This window comes from Pseudopodoces humilis, chromosome 9 (assembly GCF_049639895.1).
Source record: "Pseudopodoces humilis isolate 2021_Gansu_Grassland_sample_001 chromosome 9, ASM4963989v1, whole genome shotgun sequence".
In the NCBI taxonomy this organism is placed as follows: Eukaryota; Metazoa; Chordata; class Aves; order Passeriformes; family Paridae; genus Pseudopodoces; species Pseudopodoces humilis.
Genome location: NC_142208.1, coordinates 28,214,332 through 28,232,686, shown reverse-complemented (window position 1 = coordinate 28,232,686; position 18,355 = coordinate 28,214,332). Strand labels below are relative to the sequence as shown.

Genomic DNA, 18,355 nt, shown 5'->3' with positions numbered 1-18,355 from the left:
CTGCAACAGTGCCAGGAAATTCTATTCCAAGCCAGCCAAAGCACTTTTACCTTTATCAGAGTACTGGTGCTCTAAGGCGTGGAGGTCAGGCAGCAGGTGCAAGCAATTGATGCAGCAGTAAGTGAAGAAATCCAACACCACAACTTTTCCACAAAGGTCTTTGTGAAGAGAAATAGGACCTTCAGTGTTTAACCATTGCAAATCTGGAATTCAAAGAACAGTGATAGCCAATTAGGGGAAGGGTAGGGAAAGGCACCAACACCACACAATGCTCCTGGTACTTTTAACTTTAAAAAAAGAAAAAAGAGTTTGACATCCCTTTTTATGCAAGTAGAAAAGCAAACAAAAAGTTTTTTATTTGTCCAACTCATCCGTATGTTCTGCAACTCTTCATAATTAGTAAATTAAAACATTATTAATAAGATTCACTGTAAAATGAAATTGCAGTTTATATCTTTACACAAGCACTTTTTAATTGAAAGAACATGTAAGCCTTAGAACAAATATCATACATTTTAAAATATGACCTACATTATGACCCACCATTTGGGTAACAATCAATTATTTAAAATATAAAGGCTACTAAAAGTTTAAAAGTGTTTTAATGATTTTTTCCAACAGTTTTGGAAAGAACTGATTTCAAAGATCATTAGAATATTCTTGTGCTTATAGCTTTGATTGTGATTTTCAAAGTTTGAAATGACGGGTATCAATTCTGTCACATGGGAAGAAATACAACTTTTTCAGATATGCACAACAGTACTCATGGTCATTTATTTTAACCACTTGACATAAGACAGGAAAACATTCTTTCCTCCTCTGATCCCATCAAAGGTATCAAGATAAGGAATAAATATCCCAGAATGTGGTGTGCCAGTACTATCTCTGAACATTTCTGAAAACTGTAGAGGGAAAAGATAGTTATGATAAAATGCAAAGCTAACTAGTTTTTGAACTTTCACTTTGACAGTTTCAGAAAATAAGTTCTTAAGGCTCCAGAAGTTATTCCAACTCAAGTCAGCAGGAGGCTTGTTTTGTGTTTCACTAAGAAGAGGACTGTTCTGTATCTCCATATATTTATAAACATAAATGGATGCATACTCATTTAGCTTTGATGAGAATAATAAGAATAATTCAAGCATATGCATTATTCTCCCAGCTTTTTCAAAAGAAAAGGGTAGTTTATATATTTCACAGCATTTCTCCCCTTTCACTAGAACTAAAATACCTTTCATAGATGTTGAGCTCTTTTTAGAGGAGAAAATAAGGCTTGACAGAACACTGAAACAATACTAATGGCAAAAGCTAAAATTCAACTCAGGGCCCCAAATCTAGACAGAGAGAGCATTCCTTTTGCTCCACTGGTTAAAAAACATTATTTATTCCTAAGAGAAGTGTGATTTTAACCCTGAAGCTCACCTCCCGAGGTCTCTGTCTTGCAGTATGATGTGAGCTCCCGCTGCAGGGAGCCTCTCAAATGTTAAAAAGACCCTGAGCAGGACTTGCAAGGTTTAACCTGTTATTTCCCCTTGGCACAAGAAGAGACGTGGAAATGTGGGAAACCACCGCAGGAGGACAAATGACCTCTCCAGCAGAATTTGTATTACCAGGGGCATGAAAATTGCCAAGCGCGGCTTGTCATGGGGACAGAGAGCTGGGGAACATCCTAAAGGATGCTCCGGGAAACCAAGAGAGCTCAGGAGACCGCAGGGAGAGTTAGCAAGGTTCTCACTATGACCAGAGGCGACAGATATGAATATACAGTACAGACTGGAGCAGATTTAGAACACAGGCTTTACACAACGTGTTTTGGCAGCCAGGGAGAGAATGTTTAAAGGGGCTCTTTTGCCTTGCCCTTCGCTCCTAGTGCTTCCAGGTGCGGCATTTCCTGTAGGTACAAGTGCCATTTAAACAGCAGCTCACGGGGCCGGCCCTGCCCGGTCCCCGCAGGCAGCGGCACCTCCAGGCAAAGCCCACATGGGGAGAGCCGGGGCTCCGCCGCCTCTCCCGGTGACAGCCCCGGCCCCGCCCGGGCCGCGCCACCCACCTCCGCCGAGCTCGGGCACCGTCAGGTCCCGCTCACGGCTGTCCATTTTCTTCAGGTACTGGTAGACCAGGTTCTCCTTCTCCTGGGCAGTGTCAGCGTCGAGCAGCGCGTACTCGAGCTGTGTCTGGGCGGGCAGGAGCCCCGCCAGCCCGCCCGCCGCCATCGCCTCACCCGGGCGCTGTTTACCGGCCTGGCGCTTCACCGCCGCACATTCGGCACCGCCCGCGCCGCCAGGGCGGAAAACCGCGACTGAAAAAGAAAAAAAACCCACAAAGCACAGACACGCAATAACTCGTCTGTCTTAAAGCTGGACCTCCTCACTTATTCGCTGTTTTTACGTATCCTTGGTATCCACAGCAGCACATTCCCAGAGAGAGCCCACGGTGGCGATTCCCGCGCGGCAGATTCAGCACCGCCCGTGCTTCCCGCCCGGCTGCTTTAGCGTTTTTAAGATATAAAAATTGAGTAGCACCGGAAAAAGTCGAAAACAAGCTCCGGTAATTTAAACGGTGGCATTTGGGCTTTTTGCGGGGCATATAATGGGAGAAGGGGAGAAGTTGAGGGACAGCCGCGGTGACGAATCTGCGGAAGCGAATGCGCGGCCGCTGCGGGAAACGGGCGAGGAGGCGGCACCCGCGGAATCGGCGGGATCCGGACATCCCGGGGAACATCCCGGGACATTCGGCAGCACTGGGACATCCTAGGGAGCATCCCGGACACTCGGGGGCATCCCAGTGAACATCCCGGACACTCCGGGGCACCGGGACATCCCAGGGAGCATCCCGGACACTCGGAGGTACTGGAACACACCGTGGAGCAGCACCGGGACCCTCTGGAGGAGCATCACATCCCCCCTCACTCCTGGGGGACGCTCCGGAGGAGCATCCCGGGACACCTCGACAACGATCCCGTAGCTGAATTCTTCATCGTTTTGTTTGAAAATCTTCCTGCTCGGGCAGGAATCTTTAAAATCTTCCTGTCCCCGCCGAGGCCGAGTGGCGCTTGCGATGCCGGGGGGAAGCTGAAGGAAATGGCTCACCCTGGAAGGCTTTGCAGACTCGGACCCCGTGTGACAGGAGAAATTGCAAATCTGCAAAGAGACGCTCATTAAATTATTTTTGGGATAGGATCCACCATGCTCCTGTCCCATCAGGGACTGCTGCTTGGTTTGTGGCCCAGTGTTGCTTTTTTGACATGGGCTTCTGGAGATTTTCCTCAGATAGTGAAGAGTGGAGGGAAGAGAAGATATATTAGCTGGAGGAAAGGCAGGTCTGGGAACTGTTGCTTAAAAGAGAGCGGAGTATTTAATGTGTTGTCATGTCTGATGATGCTTTATTGGAAGAGGACATTTGGGAGTACAAATCCATTAGGAGGCGAAAGCATCAGGGTAATTCACAGAGCACCTCTACTCCTGTGCAGGAAATAAGTGATGGCAAGGGCAGGCCAAAAAGAAAGAGAAATAGGAAAAAAAAATCCACAGAAAAAACTGATACATCACAGAAAACCAAGCAGAGCTCACGGCCAGGTCAGGATGTGGATCAATGTAAAGAAGACAGTAGTGTGCACTCCCAGGGAAGCACGAGTAGCCTGGCAGAACAGAGCTCACAAAATGCAAAGCCCGTTCATGATGGATTCTGCCCCAGCTGCCAGATGCCTTTCTCTTTGCTACTGATCCAGACACCTCAGTGGCATGTCTATGAATGTTTGGAAACTCCAGGACCCATTGAAAAAGGTATGAATAGAGTAAGAAAAAAGCCCTCAAAGAAACTTTGCAGACTTCTCATGAAAAGAAAAGTTGCTGCAAAGTTGGCTTTTTAAAATTCTGCTCAAAATCTGAAATGGTAGTTGGTATGACTTCTGTCATGCTTTATTATGTTGTCAATCAGTCCTATTTTTGTATGAAATTTTTGCTTCTTTGTGAAGAACATGGAAATCTAACATGAAAATCTCCTTTCAGAATCTAATCTCAAAACTCTGAGAAAGTTTCACGACTATTGATCAAGTTTTAGTATTTCATTGAACAAACTGAATGTGCATGTTTAAGATAATGAAACCTATTACAATTACTCCATGTCAGAAAAGAACCTTCAGGCACAAGGGTGCTACTTTTGAGATCAAGTTTCTTTCTCTGTAGATACAGATTTTATTAGCGTGTATCCATGTTGATATGTGATTTTTTTCAGTTGTGTATGGACATTTGGAAGCTGAAATATGCCAATTTACTTGAAATGTTAGCTTGTGTGCCAGTATGGTTTAGAAATTTTATAGAGAAACAGAGATTAACATTCCTGTTTCATAAGACAGCTGTTTTCATTTGAGCTCTGTGCAAGAGGGAAAAATTGACACATTCCAAATTCTAGTTTCATGGGGAAATACCATATCTGAAAAGATTCAGGTATCCAGTTTATGTCCTTACCTAATAACTTTAGTAAAACAGAACGCATACAGTCAGGAAACGTGAGTAAAAGCTATTTTAGGTAATGCAACCACTCTCCTTTTTATATTTTGATAACTTTCCTAGAGTTTCTTTTTCAGAACAGTGAAATATCCTTTGTCCTTTCACGCTGATTTTGGCAGTGCTTTTAATTTAAGGCAGGTGTTTTCACACCTCATTTCCATCTTACTCCCATAATTAACAGGTGAAAAATCCTTCTAATGGGTTTATGGATTCACTTTAAAAGCCTGAAAAGTTAGGCCGGCAAGTTGTTAGTGGGAAGAGCTTAGGAAAGAGCTATAGATTTTTTTTCCTAGTATCTTAATGCTGAATGTTTTCTTCATATAGGCGAATACACAACTTTTTTTTTTTATTATATTCTTAGTGTGTAATATCAGACAATCTGAAATAGAATTTCAGGTTAATTCAGAATGTACTGGCTGCTTTTGGTGCTACTTCTCTTGAGCTTGTTACTTGAATATGAGACAGTTCTAAACAGGAAGCTGTGGTTACAAGAGTACATTATTGAAACAGGGTCAAGTATTCTTGTGGTTAGTGTGCTGCATAGCTCATAGTGCTGTTTGAGCAGCAGCAGTTTGATTTTAGGCTGGAAGCATTCTCATTTCTCAGTGCAGAGCAAGAGGCCTTGGTAGCTTGAAAATTACTTTCTCCTTGTGCCTTTTGTCCTCCAGCAGCTGTACTTATAAGAAAAAGCTCCTAAATGTTATGTCACATGTGATTTTTATTTTACCTGTGCCAACAATACTTGCGAAGGTATTAACATTAAACCTTTGTTTAACTCTCCATAGAGTGTCCTGATGGTTTACTGTGTACCTCCACCATTCCATCGCACTACAAGCGTTACAGCCATTTTCTACTTGCAGCAAGCAGGGCAGGGGAGTATCTTGTGAACTCTTCAGAAACCACTGTAGAGATGAAGATGACATGTTCTACTGCTGCAAAGCCCAGCTATTCCCCAGGTTATGCAGAGGAAACCTCATGGAATGAGAAACCCTCTACTGAAATAAAGCATGTCCCAAGTGATGACTGTGCATCAATGGTACAGAATTCAACGCAAATGAAGTCTCTAAATATAACTAGTGGGAGTACTTCCTTTTTTGCAGGTGTTGAAAAACATCAACAGATGGAAGATAATTATTGTAAATTTGAATTTTTTGATTTTGCATCCTCTCAAAAAAGTGAAACAGGAAAAGATCTGTGTATTGAGAAAAATACAAGTCAGCTAAGTCTGCTACAGTCAGGAGTGGACTTCAATGACTGTGAAATTTCTTACTCTCCACTAAGTACATTTGAGGAAAGTGAAGAGGAAGAGGAGGAGAAAGTGAAAGTATCACAGAATAAATTATTCCAAGTGCTGAACTCAGAAGGAGACTCTAGCTCCGTGGCATTTAAAACATTTGATGGACCTCTCTTACAGAGGAAGCCTCAGTATGAGCATACAAAAATAGAAAATTTCATAGCTAAAAAAACCCTCTGTGAGGAAGAAAATACACTGAACCATCTAGATCAGCGAGGGGTGGTAGCCAGTGGGTCCTCTTTGGCTTCTAGTTACAAGGAGGCTGAACAGCCAGAATTTATTTCCTCTGCTGGCAAAGCAGGAACCACAGAGTCAGAAGATGCTGGTGCTCGTGCTCTGGATTCTGCATATGTGAGTTTTACTGAGACATCGTCACTGCTAGACAGAGAAGGTGCTGGTTCTCTTCTGACACAGAAGAGTAATGTTTTGAGGGCGCCAAGTAACTTTTTAACTCATGCTGATAAAATGACTGCCAGTACAATTGAAAAAACAGTTCGCCAGGAGAGTTTGCAGACAGCAGTGGAGAAAAAAGGAAATCTTCGTACAGCTGCTGTGTGCTTTCCCAGTCCCATCTCTTCTAAATCAGTGTCATCTCTTTCATTAGCATCTATGAACACTAAATCCAGTCCTGCCAAAGAACTTAAACAAATGGACATTGGTGTTTTCTTTGGGTTAAAACCCAAAGCAAAGGAGGAACACAAAGGAGAGCCATGTTTGAATGAGAAAAAGCAGATGCCAACCTCAATATCTCCTAATGGGAGGAGGCCCAGACAGCAAAAAAGGAAGGCTGAAGGGTCTGTGGAAGATGTAGAAGCAGTTACAGAAAGTTCAACTAAAAATGAAGCCATTGCAGATGTACCTTCTGGTGGCCAAAGAAGGTGGAGAAAAAAATTTAAAGAATTACCTGCTACAGGTGAAGAACCAAGTAAAAAACACTGCCCCTTCTACAAGAAAATACCAGGTGAGAGGTAACTTGGTTTTTTGTAGAAGTTAATTTATTTTGGCTAAGGTGTTGTGGCTTGTCCTGATTTTGGACTTTGGTGTTTTTACTCTTGATAACTACTTGCTTAAATTATTTTGAAGATGTATCTGGTTAATACATGCTCCTAATTCCTGACATTAATTTTTTTGCATTGCTTCAGTTGTGTCTGAAAATAGTGCTGTCAATACCAATCATTTCCTTAACACTAAGTTAAAACAATTGAATTTAATTTTGCATTGGAAATTGAATAGTATTAGAAATATGAATTATTTCAACTATGAAAATGAAGGAAACTGAGTAGAAGAGTTTAGTTAAGAAAACAGCCAAGAATTTCTCAGGGTCTCCTCACGCAATTAGGTAAATTAAAGGATAATGGTTCAGCATGTTAAAAAACCTCAGATGCTCACACCACTAAAGTCAGTTTTGAGTCTGGTACCTCTGAAACACTTGAGGGGTTTTTGGTTAGGGATTTTTTGCTTAGATCGGACTGCTATGGTTTTTTTGACTTTAACTTCTAGCCTCAATTAAGGGTAACTATTTTTAATTCTCCTAGAAGATCTGGGAAATTTGTGTAACATAAAATGAAAAACATTTGAGTGCCACCAGCTGAATTAGTTCTGTGTACAGTTTGGTGGTTTTAAGTATAACCCAATGGAAAAGGACTGTTAATCAGTTTGTTTGCATTTAAAAAGAGGCATTTGCAGAGAGAAGGGTTGTCTTCTATACATCTCTCTTTATGTAACATCTTTATGCAAACACTGAAAGCATATGATGCCAAGTCAGCCATGTTTCATCTCAGCAGATAGGTTTGAAGACCCCAGGTTGCTTGCTTAATAATTGTTATGGCATGCTTTAAGAGAAAGATTAAATTTAGAATAATTGAAGAATTGCAGTTTGATTGCAAAACGCTATTCTGTTTAGTTGCAGTTACCTGTTCTGCGTTAAGATATTGGTATTAGAATTCAATCTATGTGAAATTTCAAAAATACCAGTTGAATGCAAATAAACGTGTCTTATTTTCTTAACCAGCTGCCATCTGTATAAGAGGGAAGCTGAACAACATATTTGGGAGTTCTTTGAAAGTATTTGTGAACACTTTGTGAAATTTTTATTTTAGTAAGTGAAAAATCTCTTCTTGCAACTGTTGACTGGTACACAAAACAGGTTAATCTGTGAATGGCTCCTTCAATTGTATGCAGAGTAACTATTACCTTTTAGTTGGGAAGAAAGAAAGAAAGAAAACAGAAGCAACATCTGATTAAAAATTGGTTCTGAACTATTCATGTTTACTGACTGGCTTCTCTTCCCTCTTTGCTGCAGGAACTGGTTTTACAGTTGATGCCTTCCGGTATGGAGAAATTGAAGGCTGCACAGCTTATTTCCTTACTCATTTTCACTCTGACCACTATTGTGGACTTACAAAAAACTTCAGGTTTCCCATCTACTGTAATAAGGTAAGGTTTTTCAAGATTGCTAGATACCATCATGTGCAGCTGTAATCACTTTTGTACTGGTGGGAGTAAATAGAAGATCAGTGGTTCCTTTATTTGGGTCAGTGGATATATACATGGGAAAGTGCATTTTGTTTCTGAGAAAACCTTCCCTTATTTGACTGATCAAGAGAATTAGTAAAACTTCCCTGACTAGCTACCATGAAAAAAAAAAATCAAGTTTAGAAAGGCTCTCTAGAGGTCACATAGAGTCTCCTGCACAATGTGGGTCTACCTTCAAAGTTAGATCAGGCTGCAGGGAGTCTTTTGTCAGTCAAATTCTGAACATAGGCCAGATTTTACTGTCGTCTTGCAACCTGTTGCAGTCCTTGCCTTTTCTGGTGGTTTTTCCCCTAATAATACATTTGAAATTTCTGGTTTTGCAATTTGACATTGTAGCTGGGTTTTTGGGTTTTTTTGTGTGCATCATGGGGAATCTGGCTCAGTTTTTTCTGTAAGCATTCCAGTGATGGACATCTGAAATAGATTCTGCATGAATCATCTCTTTTCCATGTCAAGCAAATGGAATTATTTTAGATTGATGCTTTGTGTCCTGTACAATGTGGCTGCTGAACGGCCACGACTGCCATTAGCTGTTGTATTTCCAACCAGCTCTTCTTTGCTTGTAACATGGTAGGGCACCTTGCCTAATCAGCACATCCAGAGTTTGCATCAAAAAAAACTATTTATGATTCATTCTGGAAGTTTCCTGGAGTGCTTGTGTCCTGTGTTGCCCATGCAGTTGGAGTGACTTTAGTCCTCCATGATAAGATCTGGGGGCCTGTTACCTGGAAGCTTCTTCACTTGTTTAAAGAAGGTTTTACCCACCTCTTCCTTATGATTTGATAGTCTGCAACAGATCTTCTTCCCCCTTGCTTGCCTCCTTTCTGATTCTAATCCATAGCCTGTTGACAGGCTTTTAAAAGTTTGCTATCCAAAGACAGCTTTTCTCAGTTTGCTTTTTGGGAAATAAATCCTGATGAAAGGCTTGATTATACCCAGGGCCTTACAGTTTCTCTCTAAGCCAGACTGGCTTTGAGAGCTTTTGTTTCTAAAACAAACACTGCTTCTTTTAGATTTTGTTCCTGTTTTAAATCCTTTCTGTGTTCCAGGTAACTGGAAATCTGGTGAAGAGCAAACTCCGAGTCCAGGAGCAGTATGTCCATGTGCTGCCGATGGACACGCAATGTGTGGTCGATGGGATCAAAGTGTTGTTGCTCGATGCCAATCAGTAGGTATCCCTGCATTTCTTGTGGAAAACTTCTTACAGGTAGTTAGCTTTTGAAATAGGTGAGTTATCTTCAAAAATGAAACGGGCTTTTTTGAATTTAATTAAGTTGGTTTTGTGTACATTGTGTTAACCACATGTAGTTCCATAATTTTTATGTTTATTGAGAGGTTGAATGATTTTGTAGTGGTCTGGATGCTTCCTGGTTTTTGGTGTCTAGTTGGGAACCTAGTAGATTTGATTATCAGATACATTAGGTTTCTGTAGCTGGAACTGATGATAGGGGAAATCCTGAGCTAAAGAAAAATGTGGTACTTTGGATCATGTGAGAGACAGAACCTAGGTAACATTCTGAAAATTGAACTTTGAAGAAAAGGCTGTTGAAATCTGGACTGAATACTGAATTTTGTGTTACAGGGTGAGATTTTGTCTGTTAGACTGGCACTATGTGGTAATGCTGGATTTAAAGTTCAGTAGCAGTTGACTTTCAGTCCTGTGCTCTTGTTGTTCTGTCTCTTGGTACTTTTTTGGCTGTGGTCTAGAGGAAGACTCCCTTCCCTACAGTACATATATTGAAATGCAGGACTGTGTCACAACTGCTTTGAACATTGCTTAGTGTAGGATGTGTTTATGCTTGGAGCGATAAAACTGCATGAAGTCCTCTGAGAGCTCTCTCTAGGAATGAAGGAAGCCTTGTTGCTTGTGTAATTTGTATACTTCTTATTTTTCCTGTTTGTCCCTCCGATTCTCTGCTTCAATTTAAAAGCCTTACTCAGCTACAAGTTCAGCTTCTTGAAGAGTTCACTAATTCTGTTATGTTAACTGTGTTTCATGCCAGTTTTTCTTTTTTTTTTTGAGATTTCATTTACCCTTTGCAGATGACTGATATCTAAATAGTCCCACTCAGGTTTTCCAGTCTGAGCTCTTGCCCTTCAGAGCACTTTGGCAAGCAACTGCAGACGGCATGATGGGTTCACTGTCCCCAGTAAGGGAGTTGTATTTATTAACAGGGAGTTCTGGATTTAGGACAGCATTTAAAATCTGCAAACTGAATTTAAAAGAAAATGCTCCAGTAAGTCCCTCAGGAAGGAAGATGAGTCTGCAGCAATACAATTCTGTTTCTCTTGGACAAGAATGCTGCTTCTCTTTGGTATGCTGTTTCCCCTTTGAATCAAATAATAGGAAGATTGCAACTGAGGCAGGATCTTTGTTGTGCCTAGAAGGTGGGGTGTCCCAAAAAGGCAGTTAATGTTTGATTGCTTTACTGTTGATTTGTGTTTTTTTTCTTCTTCCCATCTTAGGTGAGAACACAAGTCAAGCTTGTGTGTGGCCATAGGCTTACCTGCAGAATTCCTTTAGAAATCAGGAATTTCTAGCTAAATTAGTCTGCATCGTAGCTATGATTTAAAATGCTACTCTGCACATGTTTCTACTACTGAAGGGTAGTCTATCTCCTAAAGTAGTTTATCAATATAGAGAGCTGACATAATTGGTTCTTTTGTGGGTTTTTTTGTTTGTTTCAGTTGTCCAGGTGCAACAATGATCCTTTTCTACCTGCCAAGTGGAGCTGTTATTCTGCACACAGGGGACTTCAGAGCAGACCCTTCCATGGAGCGCTACCCTGCTCTGATGGGCCAGAAAGTTCACACTCTTTACCTTGATACCACGTAAGTTGTCTAGAAGTGGATTTTTTTTTGCTGTTAATCTTAGTCTTTTCTGTTTAGTAAGGCTTTATATAAACCGAATAAATGAAAGTGTAAATGACATTGCTGTGGTAACACTTGTTAGTTCTATTTAGTGTTGAATAAAAGCAGATATTTATTAAGATCCATGTATGTGTCATTTGTTCATTGGTTATGCTGTTACATTAGAGAATGAAAGTGGGTGGTGGAAAAGATGCTGAAATATTTGCTCAGATCACTGTTTAGATTTTTTTATTATTATTTATAAGTGGTATTAAATTCTGGGTGTCAAAACTCATACATTCAATATTCTGCTCTGAAACAAGAGGTCTATGGAACAGTAATGTTCAGTGGATTCAACTCTGTTATGAAAAGAGGTGTGAAGGAATTCAAAGGTGAAAGAATGCCAAAAGGCTGAATCAGTTTTGGGGATTTTCATTAGACCTTTCTCTGATTCATGTATTTAAAATTGTTTTTGTGTGAATTATGACTAATGCCCAGCTGCAGACTTTTATTTCTGTTCCATGTGTTTCTGTGAATGAGTAATGATTTATATTATGGTTTGCGTGTGTGACAAAAAATAGATGTAAGGATATAATCAGGACGTGATACAGATATCTAGCTTGCAAGAGCATTTGGTATTTATGAAGAAGAAAATGTAGAATTCAGTGTCAGAGTGAATAGTTGTAGAGAAAATGGTATTCTCAGTGAAATTTTTGTTGCAACAATTTGGTCACCTCAGTGTTTCTAATAGACTGCAATTATATAGAAGAATAATGTCTTTTTCACTGACTGTGTACATGGAGTTTTGAGGGCCTTCATGGTAATTTCAGATGTCTTTTATCTTTTATAACAAAGTGATATATTTTGTTTCCATGCCCCAGATACTGTAGCCCTGAGTACACTTTTCCTTCACAACAAGAGGTTATCCAGTTTGCTGTTAACATTGCCTTTGAGACGGTGACTTTAAACCCACGAACTCTAGTTGTCTGTGGCACTTACTCCATTGGAAAAGAGAAAGTCTTCTTAGGTATGTAAAAGAAGTATATTAGATCAAATAACTAATTTAATATATAATTATATAATAATGAAGCCACAAGATGGCTTTATTGAAGATATAAAAGGTTTAGTCTGAATGTTCAGATGTTGTGTAAAGAAATTAAATGTATTTAATAATCCTCCTGCTATTTTTTTAGTTTTCTAATCAGTAAGTTTTAACTGTCTGGAAGAAATAGTGTTCCACCGTGTTTACAGCCTTCCCCCCACACTGAATATACATGTGGCCCATTTAGATACTAACTGTATGAACCTCTTTAATTGATTGTGGTGAGAAAATTGCTAAGGGTGATTAAAAAAACTAAATAAATGAGGTCTTTATGACGTTTTTGTTGTTAATAATTTCATGCTGTGAAGAAACAGCAAAGGGATGTTATTCTTAGACTTCTATTTTGAATTTTTCCTTCCAGTTTATATTAGTTATCTTTTCTGACTAAATGAAGATCTTGTGTGCTACACTTCACTCAGTTACAGCACCAGGAACCAACATGATTGCCCAAATGTCTGCTTCAGAGCTGGCAGATGTGTACCATTTGTGCTTTTGTGTATATTCAAAATCATCAATACAAGACCTACTCTCACTGAAATCTAGTCTGTCTTCAGTGTGGGCTGTATATCACATATTCCAAAACTGGAATGTTTCTGATATCTTTGGAATAAATACCAGCTCACCTCAGTAACATTCTACCAAAGAAATGTGACTTAGAATTTATCAAGATACCTTTCCTTTGTTTTCAATTTGTCATACAAAATTCTGCTGCTAAAATGTGGGGGACAAATGTTTTTAGTACCCATTAGGATTCTCTTAATGTCAGAATACAAAACACTATATCCTGTTGAATATGGATTTCTTTTCTAATAGTCAAAATTATCTTGTACAATAATCAGGACTATCTCCAAAACAAGCCAAAAAAGAACTCTTACAATTTTCTTTATCTGATTTCTTCCTAATGAATCCTAAAGCAATTGCTGAAGTTCTGGGCTCAAAAGCAAGTATGTCCCGTGACAAGTACAAAACCCTGCAGTGCTTGGAGTCAGAAGCTGTTAATTCCCTCATCAGCGTGGACTGGAAGGGTACTTTGCTTCATGTTCTTCCCATGATGCAAATTAATTTTAAGGTAAGTTCAGAAAATGGACTCTGTTGATGAACCTGCTAGTAGAATTCTCTTGGCTCCTCCCAACCAGTGCTGTGTTTGGTGCTTTTTAACCTCTTGTCAGATCATATTTATTTATTGGAGCTTTGACGTGTAGCAATACATTGAAAATGAAATGCAATTAAACATTAATAACTTCTCCAAACATCATGTGGTGCTTGTACAAGATAAGGTGAGGCTTGTTCAAAGACCTGCTCTTTGCAGGCCTTTTTGAAGTAGATTTATGTAATGACTGCCTGATCTGTCCTCTTAGCAATTAATATATTGTGACGTGGAGTTCCTGTTTCAGCCTTTTACCTGGTCCAGTGTAGGAAAAGTCTAAAAGGATTTTATGCCTGTGAACCTCTGTTTGGAGGCAGCCTATGGGCATGGCTAACTACCAGTTCTCTAATATTTGTCACAAAAGCAAGTAAACCAGTGAATTTTAAAACATTATTTCATCTGAGTTGATTTCAAATGTACATTTGGTTGAGACTTGAGTTTTTGTTGTTGAGCATTTTTTCTGGGGAATTTCGTAGTTTGGAAAGATGACTAATTCCTAGGTTATTCTAAATAGATTACAAAATACTTAAGGGCAGTAAGGTAAAGCAGCAGGCTCTAGATTAAAGGTAACCTGGAAGAAAGTAAAAGATCAGTGGTTGTTTATGCCTTACAGGCTTGGATTCGTTTTCCTGTTTTGCTTCAGGCCTGCTGTGCCATCTCAAGCAAATCCTTCAGAGCAAGATGGTATTTAGCTGCAGGGCTAGTCAAGGTCAGAGTTGACCTAAAAAGGAGTAAAAAAGGCTATATGGTTTGGATGGAGCTGCAGGAGATGGAACTTAGTATCTTAATGCTTTAACTTTTTTCCATGATGTTTTCTGTGGTGGAGCAGAAAATGAGTAATGGAAATATGTATGGATTTATTTTTAGTGTGGTGTGTTGTCTTAAACAGTAACTTATTTTAGTTCCTTCTGCAGATTTCTGGGTTGCTAAGTCACCTGTCCCAGCATGCATGGATACTGACACAGCTGGACTTTCAGGGGGTGGTTCAACCCTCAAAGGCAGCTTTGCTTCCCAGAGGGAGGCAGTTGTGTCATGCAGGGTCTCACCTCTGAGATCAGGAGGCTCTGGACAAATCTACAGTGTGACAAAAGCCATGCCTGGACCCTGAAAAGGGCCAGGAAAGATGAAAGGCACAAGATCTAGTGGGTCAGAGTCCTGGTCTGACAGCAGGACCCTCTGTGCTGGGGCTGTGCCCTCAGGTGTGGAGTTGAGTGTGCTCTCGTGCCATCATTAGTGATGTTGTGCCCGTGTAAGCTGGGGACACTCCCAGAGTGCCAAACTGCCAATGAGGCTGCTCCTAGAGTAGTGCCTGGGTGGAATGTACTGTCAGTAAAATGTGGAGAATTTTAAATGCTTAAAGATGAGCTCATATGATTATTTATCTTACTTTTGGATTTGATCTATATTAAGAAAATATAAAAAAAACACCCCAGAGATGTGGTACTTCACTGCAGTATTTGGTTTTACCTCAGTAAAATACAGGGATTGCTGTATGTGCTGACAAATGGCTGTTCTTGAAAAAGCCAGATGAGTTTAAATGGTGTTAGGGCTGGTGGTAAATTAAATATTTGATATTTGAGTCTTTTTCTACCTTACGGAATCTGTTTGTGTACGCTGCTGACTTTAGCGACACTCTGAGTATCAGGCTGTCATGGTGATTGAAGGAGGTTGGTGTAGCAGTGAAATATACTTTCCATTCAAAAGGAAGAAGGTTTAGAACAGTGTTGGCTAAAGCAATAAACGAAGAAATTGGAATGTGTATTTAAAATGGACTTGCTATGAGCAAATGCTGTAGTCACTTGTTTTGGGGAAGGAGGCCATCTTTTCCAAAAATGTATGTATGGTTCTTTTGCAACAAACAGTTTTTTGTTACTCAAAAATTGAGGCTTTTGGCTAATTTCACTATGCAGTGGAAGATTTCCAGGGAACTGAGTTCTGTGGGTCTGTGAATCTCTTCCACGTTGTTTAACTCAGCAAGGTCTTGTACTGGCATTGAGGTGAGACTTTCAGAAGTGCTTGTGATTGAAATGCACAAATAATTTTTTTATAAGATTGAAATTGCATCCTTAGTGTGAATGTTACACCCTTGATTGATAACAAAATTTAAAAGCAGATTAGCATTGTTAATATAATGATCATTGCATTTGAATTCCTATATTTAGATTTCATTAGAGCAAGGGGAGCAAATATATGAATAATTACCTTAATCTATGTTAATCCTCCCAAAATGAAGTGTGAAGGAGAATTAGACTGCTACAGTTATAGCTTTAATCAAGTGAGGACTGAACGTTCACAGTGTATCAAAAGTCATAGCAGTGAGCCATAATTCCTGTTGCTAAATGAAATGTCTGCTGTGGTAGGGTTTTTAAAAATTCTTTTATGTACCTGGTTTGATGGATTCTGTATGTTGCTACTGGACAGTGTACTGAAGATGTTGTTAAACACTTTTTCTTAAAGGGCACTTTTCTGCTGCCTTGTTTTATAGTTGTCGAGTGTCTGACAGGCTGGGTAATGTTCTATCACAGCTCATCTATCCCCCTCTACCCTCCTTTTTAATCTGTTCTTATTTTGTATTCCTCTCTCTCCTGCTAATATAAAGTTTATGATTTTGAGTTCTGTAACCTTGTAGGGCTTTCAAATTAGGAATTTGCCGGTAAGATTTTATACAGGACGCATGAAATTGATTTTCTATTTTTAACTTGAAGTAATACTGACTTTGGTGTATCCAGGAATAGGATTGTACATACTTGGAAACTTTTTCAAGGTAATTTTCTTTTTTGAGAAGATGAGAGGTAGTTTCCTTCCTGTCCTGGAGAGGTGGTAAAAGATAGTTTAGTGCTCAGAGCAATACTCAGCTCATGCTGGCTTGCTGTAAGTTTTTTGGGGTAGGTTAATTGACTTTGGTTACTTCTGGGCATAAGCAGGTGTCAGGACCACTGTGGCACTGCAAATTAACCAGATAATTTTGCACTGAAGCAGAATTTCACCATCTTCTATCTCCACTCAGCTGCTGACCTCTAGTTTAGAAGCAGAAATGAATGATTTGTGTCTTATAAGAAGGTGTGATTATTCCTTATGTGTTCTAATCTGTAATGCATAGCTGTTCATATGTGCCTAATTCAGATGAAGAAATTGAGATCCTAAGGAACAAGTTGTTTTGCAAATGTCAATATTTATCATTAATAATTTCAAGGTAGATGATCATTAAAATTAAAAAATACCAGCACATGAAAATAAAATGTAGTCTGAAGCCTCTCCATCATGAAATGGTCAACCTTTTAGTCTAATTAGCTATTTAATGGGATTAATTATATGTTATGTTTTTTTCCCACAGGGCTTGCAAGATCACTTGAATAGGTTTTCTGAGAATTTTGATCAAATTCTGGCTTTCAAACCTACGGGGTGGACCTACTCTGATTCATGCCTTTCTCTGGAGGATATCAAGCCTCAGACAAGAGGGAAAATCACTATATATGGTATGAGTGGCAAAGATTCAGTGCATTTAGCTTTGTGTGGATGCTTTCCGTATTTTTATTCTGGAAACTCCTACTGATTTTTGTAACTGCTGCTTTTTCTGGTAACTCATTGAAAAACTGAACAGATCTTTTCAGGAGAGATCTGTGAAATAAGTAAACAAGAACACCATAAATGCAGATTTTTGCATATATTTTGCACCTGTCCTTGACATGCAAATAAAGATTTTCATATGATACAGGTAGAGACTTCAGGGATGGAATCTTGGCCTGACAGATGCTGGTGGCAGTGTAGTTCCAGAGCTAAGATTTTATTCTGTCTTTTACTTGTCTCTGAGAGAGTATGTCTTCCTCTCAGTTCTTATTGGTGGGTGGAGCTAAATCCCTTACCATTCCTTTAACCAGGGCATTGATGTTTCTTAGTTTGCACTGATGAATGACTTCGTGACTTAATGCAAAGTAATTTTCCTAGAAGGGAAAACTGGACGGGAGAAAGGGGTGTAGGCTAAGTTTCATCTTAGCTATAAACTTTAGATCCCAAATAGGAATTGAAAAAACCCTTTTATCTAAAGTTTTTCTTAGCTGTAAGGCTTGGAGGAAGCTAAGCAGACTGACAGATGGCTGTGATTTGTTTTCATTTCAGGGATTCCTTACAGTGAGCACAGCAGTTACCTGGAAATGAAGCGTTTTGTTCAGTGGTTGAAGCCACAGAAAATCATCCCCACTGTAAATGTTGGTGACTGGAGAGACAGAAGCTTGATGGAAATGCATTTCAGAGACTGGATGACTGAGGGCAATAGGCATAAATAAATATAAGGAAGAATGTATATTTCAAAGGAAGTAGGCTAGAATGGGAATTGAGTTCCTATAACTTTTATTTATTTCCCTTTTCCATGAAGCTTTCTTTAGGGAGGGCTAAACTGCCATTCTTTGAAGAAAGATAAATTTGGGGAAAGAAAAAAGGCACCTTGCTTTCTAGTGTTTCTATTCCTTGTGTTTCTACTACTTCTTTTTTCCCCCCGTAACTTACCATATTTGCAAATGTTCTTATTTTAGGTTATTTTTATCTTACTCCTTTTCTCCTCTTCTTAATTTTCCTCAGGTTGTGGAGATGCTCAGATGTGTAATGCTGGGGATTAAACAGTCTCCAGGGTAATTTCTGAAAATAAGTTATTGTAATAAATGAGACAATACCAAGCTTTTGTCACATGCTGTCAACTCAGGCTTCAGAGAAGCTCATTTCATGCGGCAGAACTGACTGTTGTGACTTAAATCTTGTCAAAAAAACCAAAAACTTACCTTGTGAGAGAATATTGAGTTGGGCTCCTGCAGCATATGTACTTTAGACAATTGTTTACAAAAGACATTTCTATATTCTGCTCAAGATTTTCTGGAGTTTTTTTTGTGATCTTTTTTAAAATAAAAAATACAGCTTATGCCTTTTTGTTC

The 18,355-nt window shown here is 39.5% G+C and overlaps 2 protein-coding genes across 7 annotated transcripts in view; one reads left to right on the top strand and one right to left on the bottom strand.

Moving 5' to 3' along the window:
- The window catches only part of NHLRC2 (NHL repeat containing 2), a 32,263-nt gene extending 29,975 nt beyond the window's left edge, over positions 1 to 2,288 (bottom strand). Inside the window, exons 1-2 of the mRNA XM_005520757.3 lie at positions 2,048 to 2,288; positions 51 to 203 (exon numbers count right to left, since the gene is read on the bottom strand). Of these exons, the coding sequence (XP_005520814.2) occupies positions 51 to 203; positions 2,048 to 2,210 (316 nt within the window). The 5' untranslated portion in view covers positions 2,211 to 2,288. The remainder of the gene's footprint in view (positions 1 to 50; positions 204 to 2,047) is intronic.
- A 693-nt stretch (positions 2,289 to 2,981) lies between these two features.
- DCLRE1A (DNA cross-link repair 1A) lies at positions 2,982 to 18,355 on the top strand. 6 transcript variants are annotated; one of them, XM_014250577.2, is made up of 9 exons: positions 2,982 to 3,779; positions 5,291 to 6,760; positions 8,102 to 8,235; positions 9,384 to 9,502; positions 11,023 to 11,166; positions 12,066 to 12,211; positions 13,201 to 13,355; positions 16,768 to 16,909; positions 17,550 to 18,355. In XM_014250577.2, the coding sequence occupies exons 1-9, from the start codon at positions 3,365 to 3,367 to the stop codon at positions 17,714 to 17,716; spliced, it is 2,892 nt and encodes a 963-aa protein (XP_014106052.2). In that variant the 5' UTR covers positions 2,982 to 3,364; the 3' UTR covers positions 17,717 to 18,355. The 6 variants fall into 6 exon arrangements, with proteins under 6 accessions (XP_014106052.2, XP_087915510.1, XP_087915507.1 ...); XM_088059384.1 differs by lacking the exon at positions 2,982 to 3,779 and adding an exon at positions 4,762 to 4,901; XM_088059381.1 differs by lacking the exon at positions 2,982 to 3,779 and adding an exon at positions 4,770 to 5,016.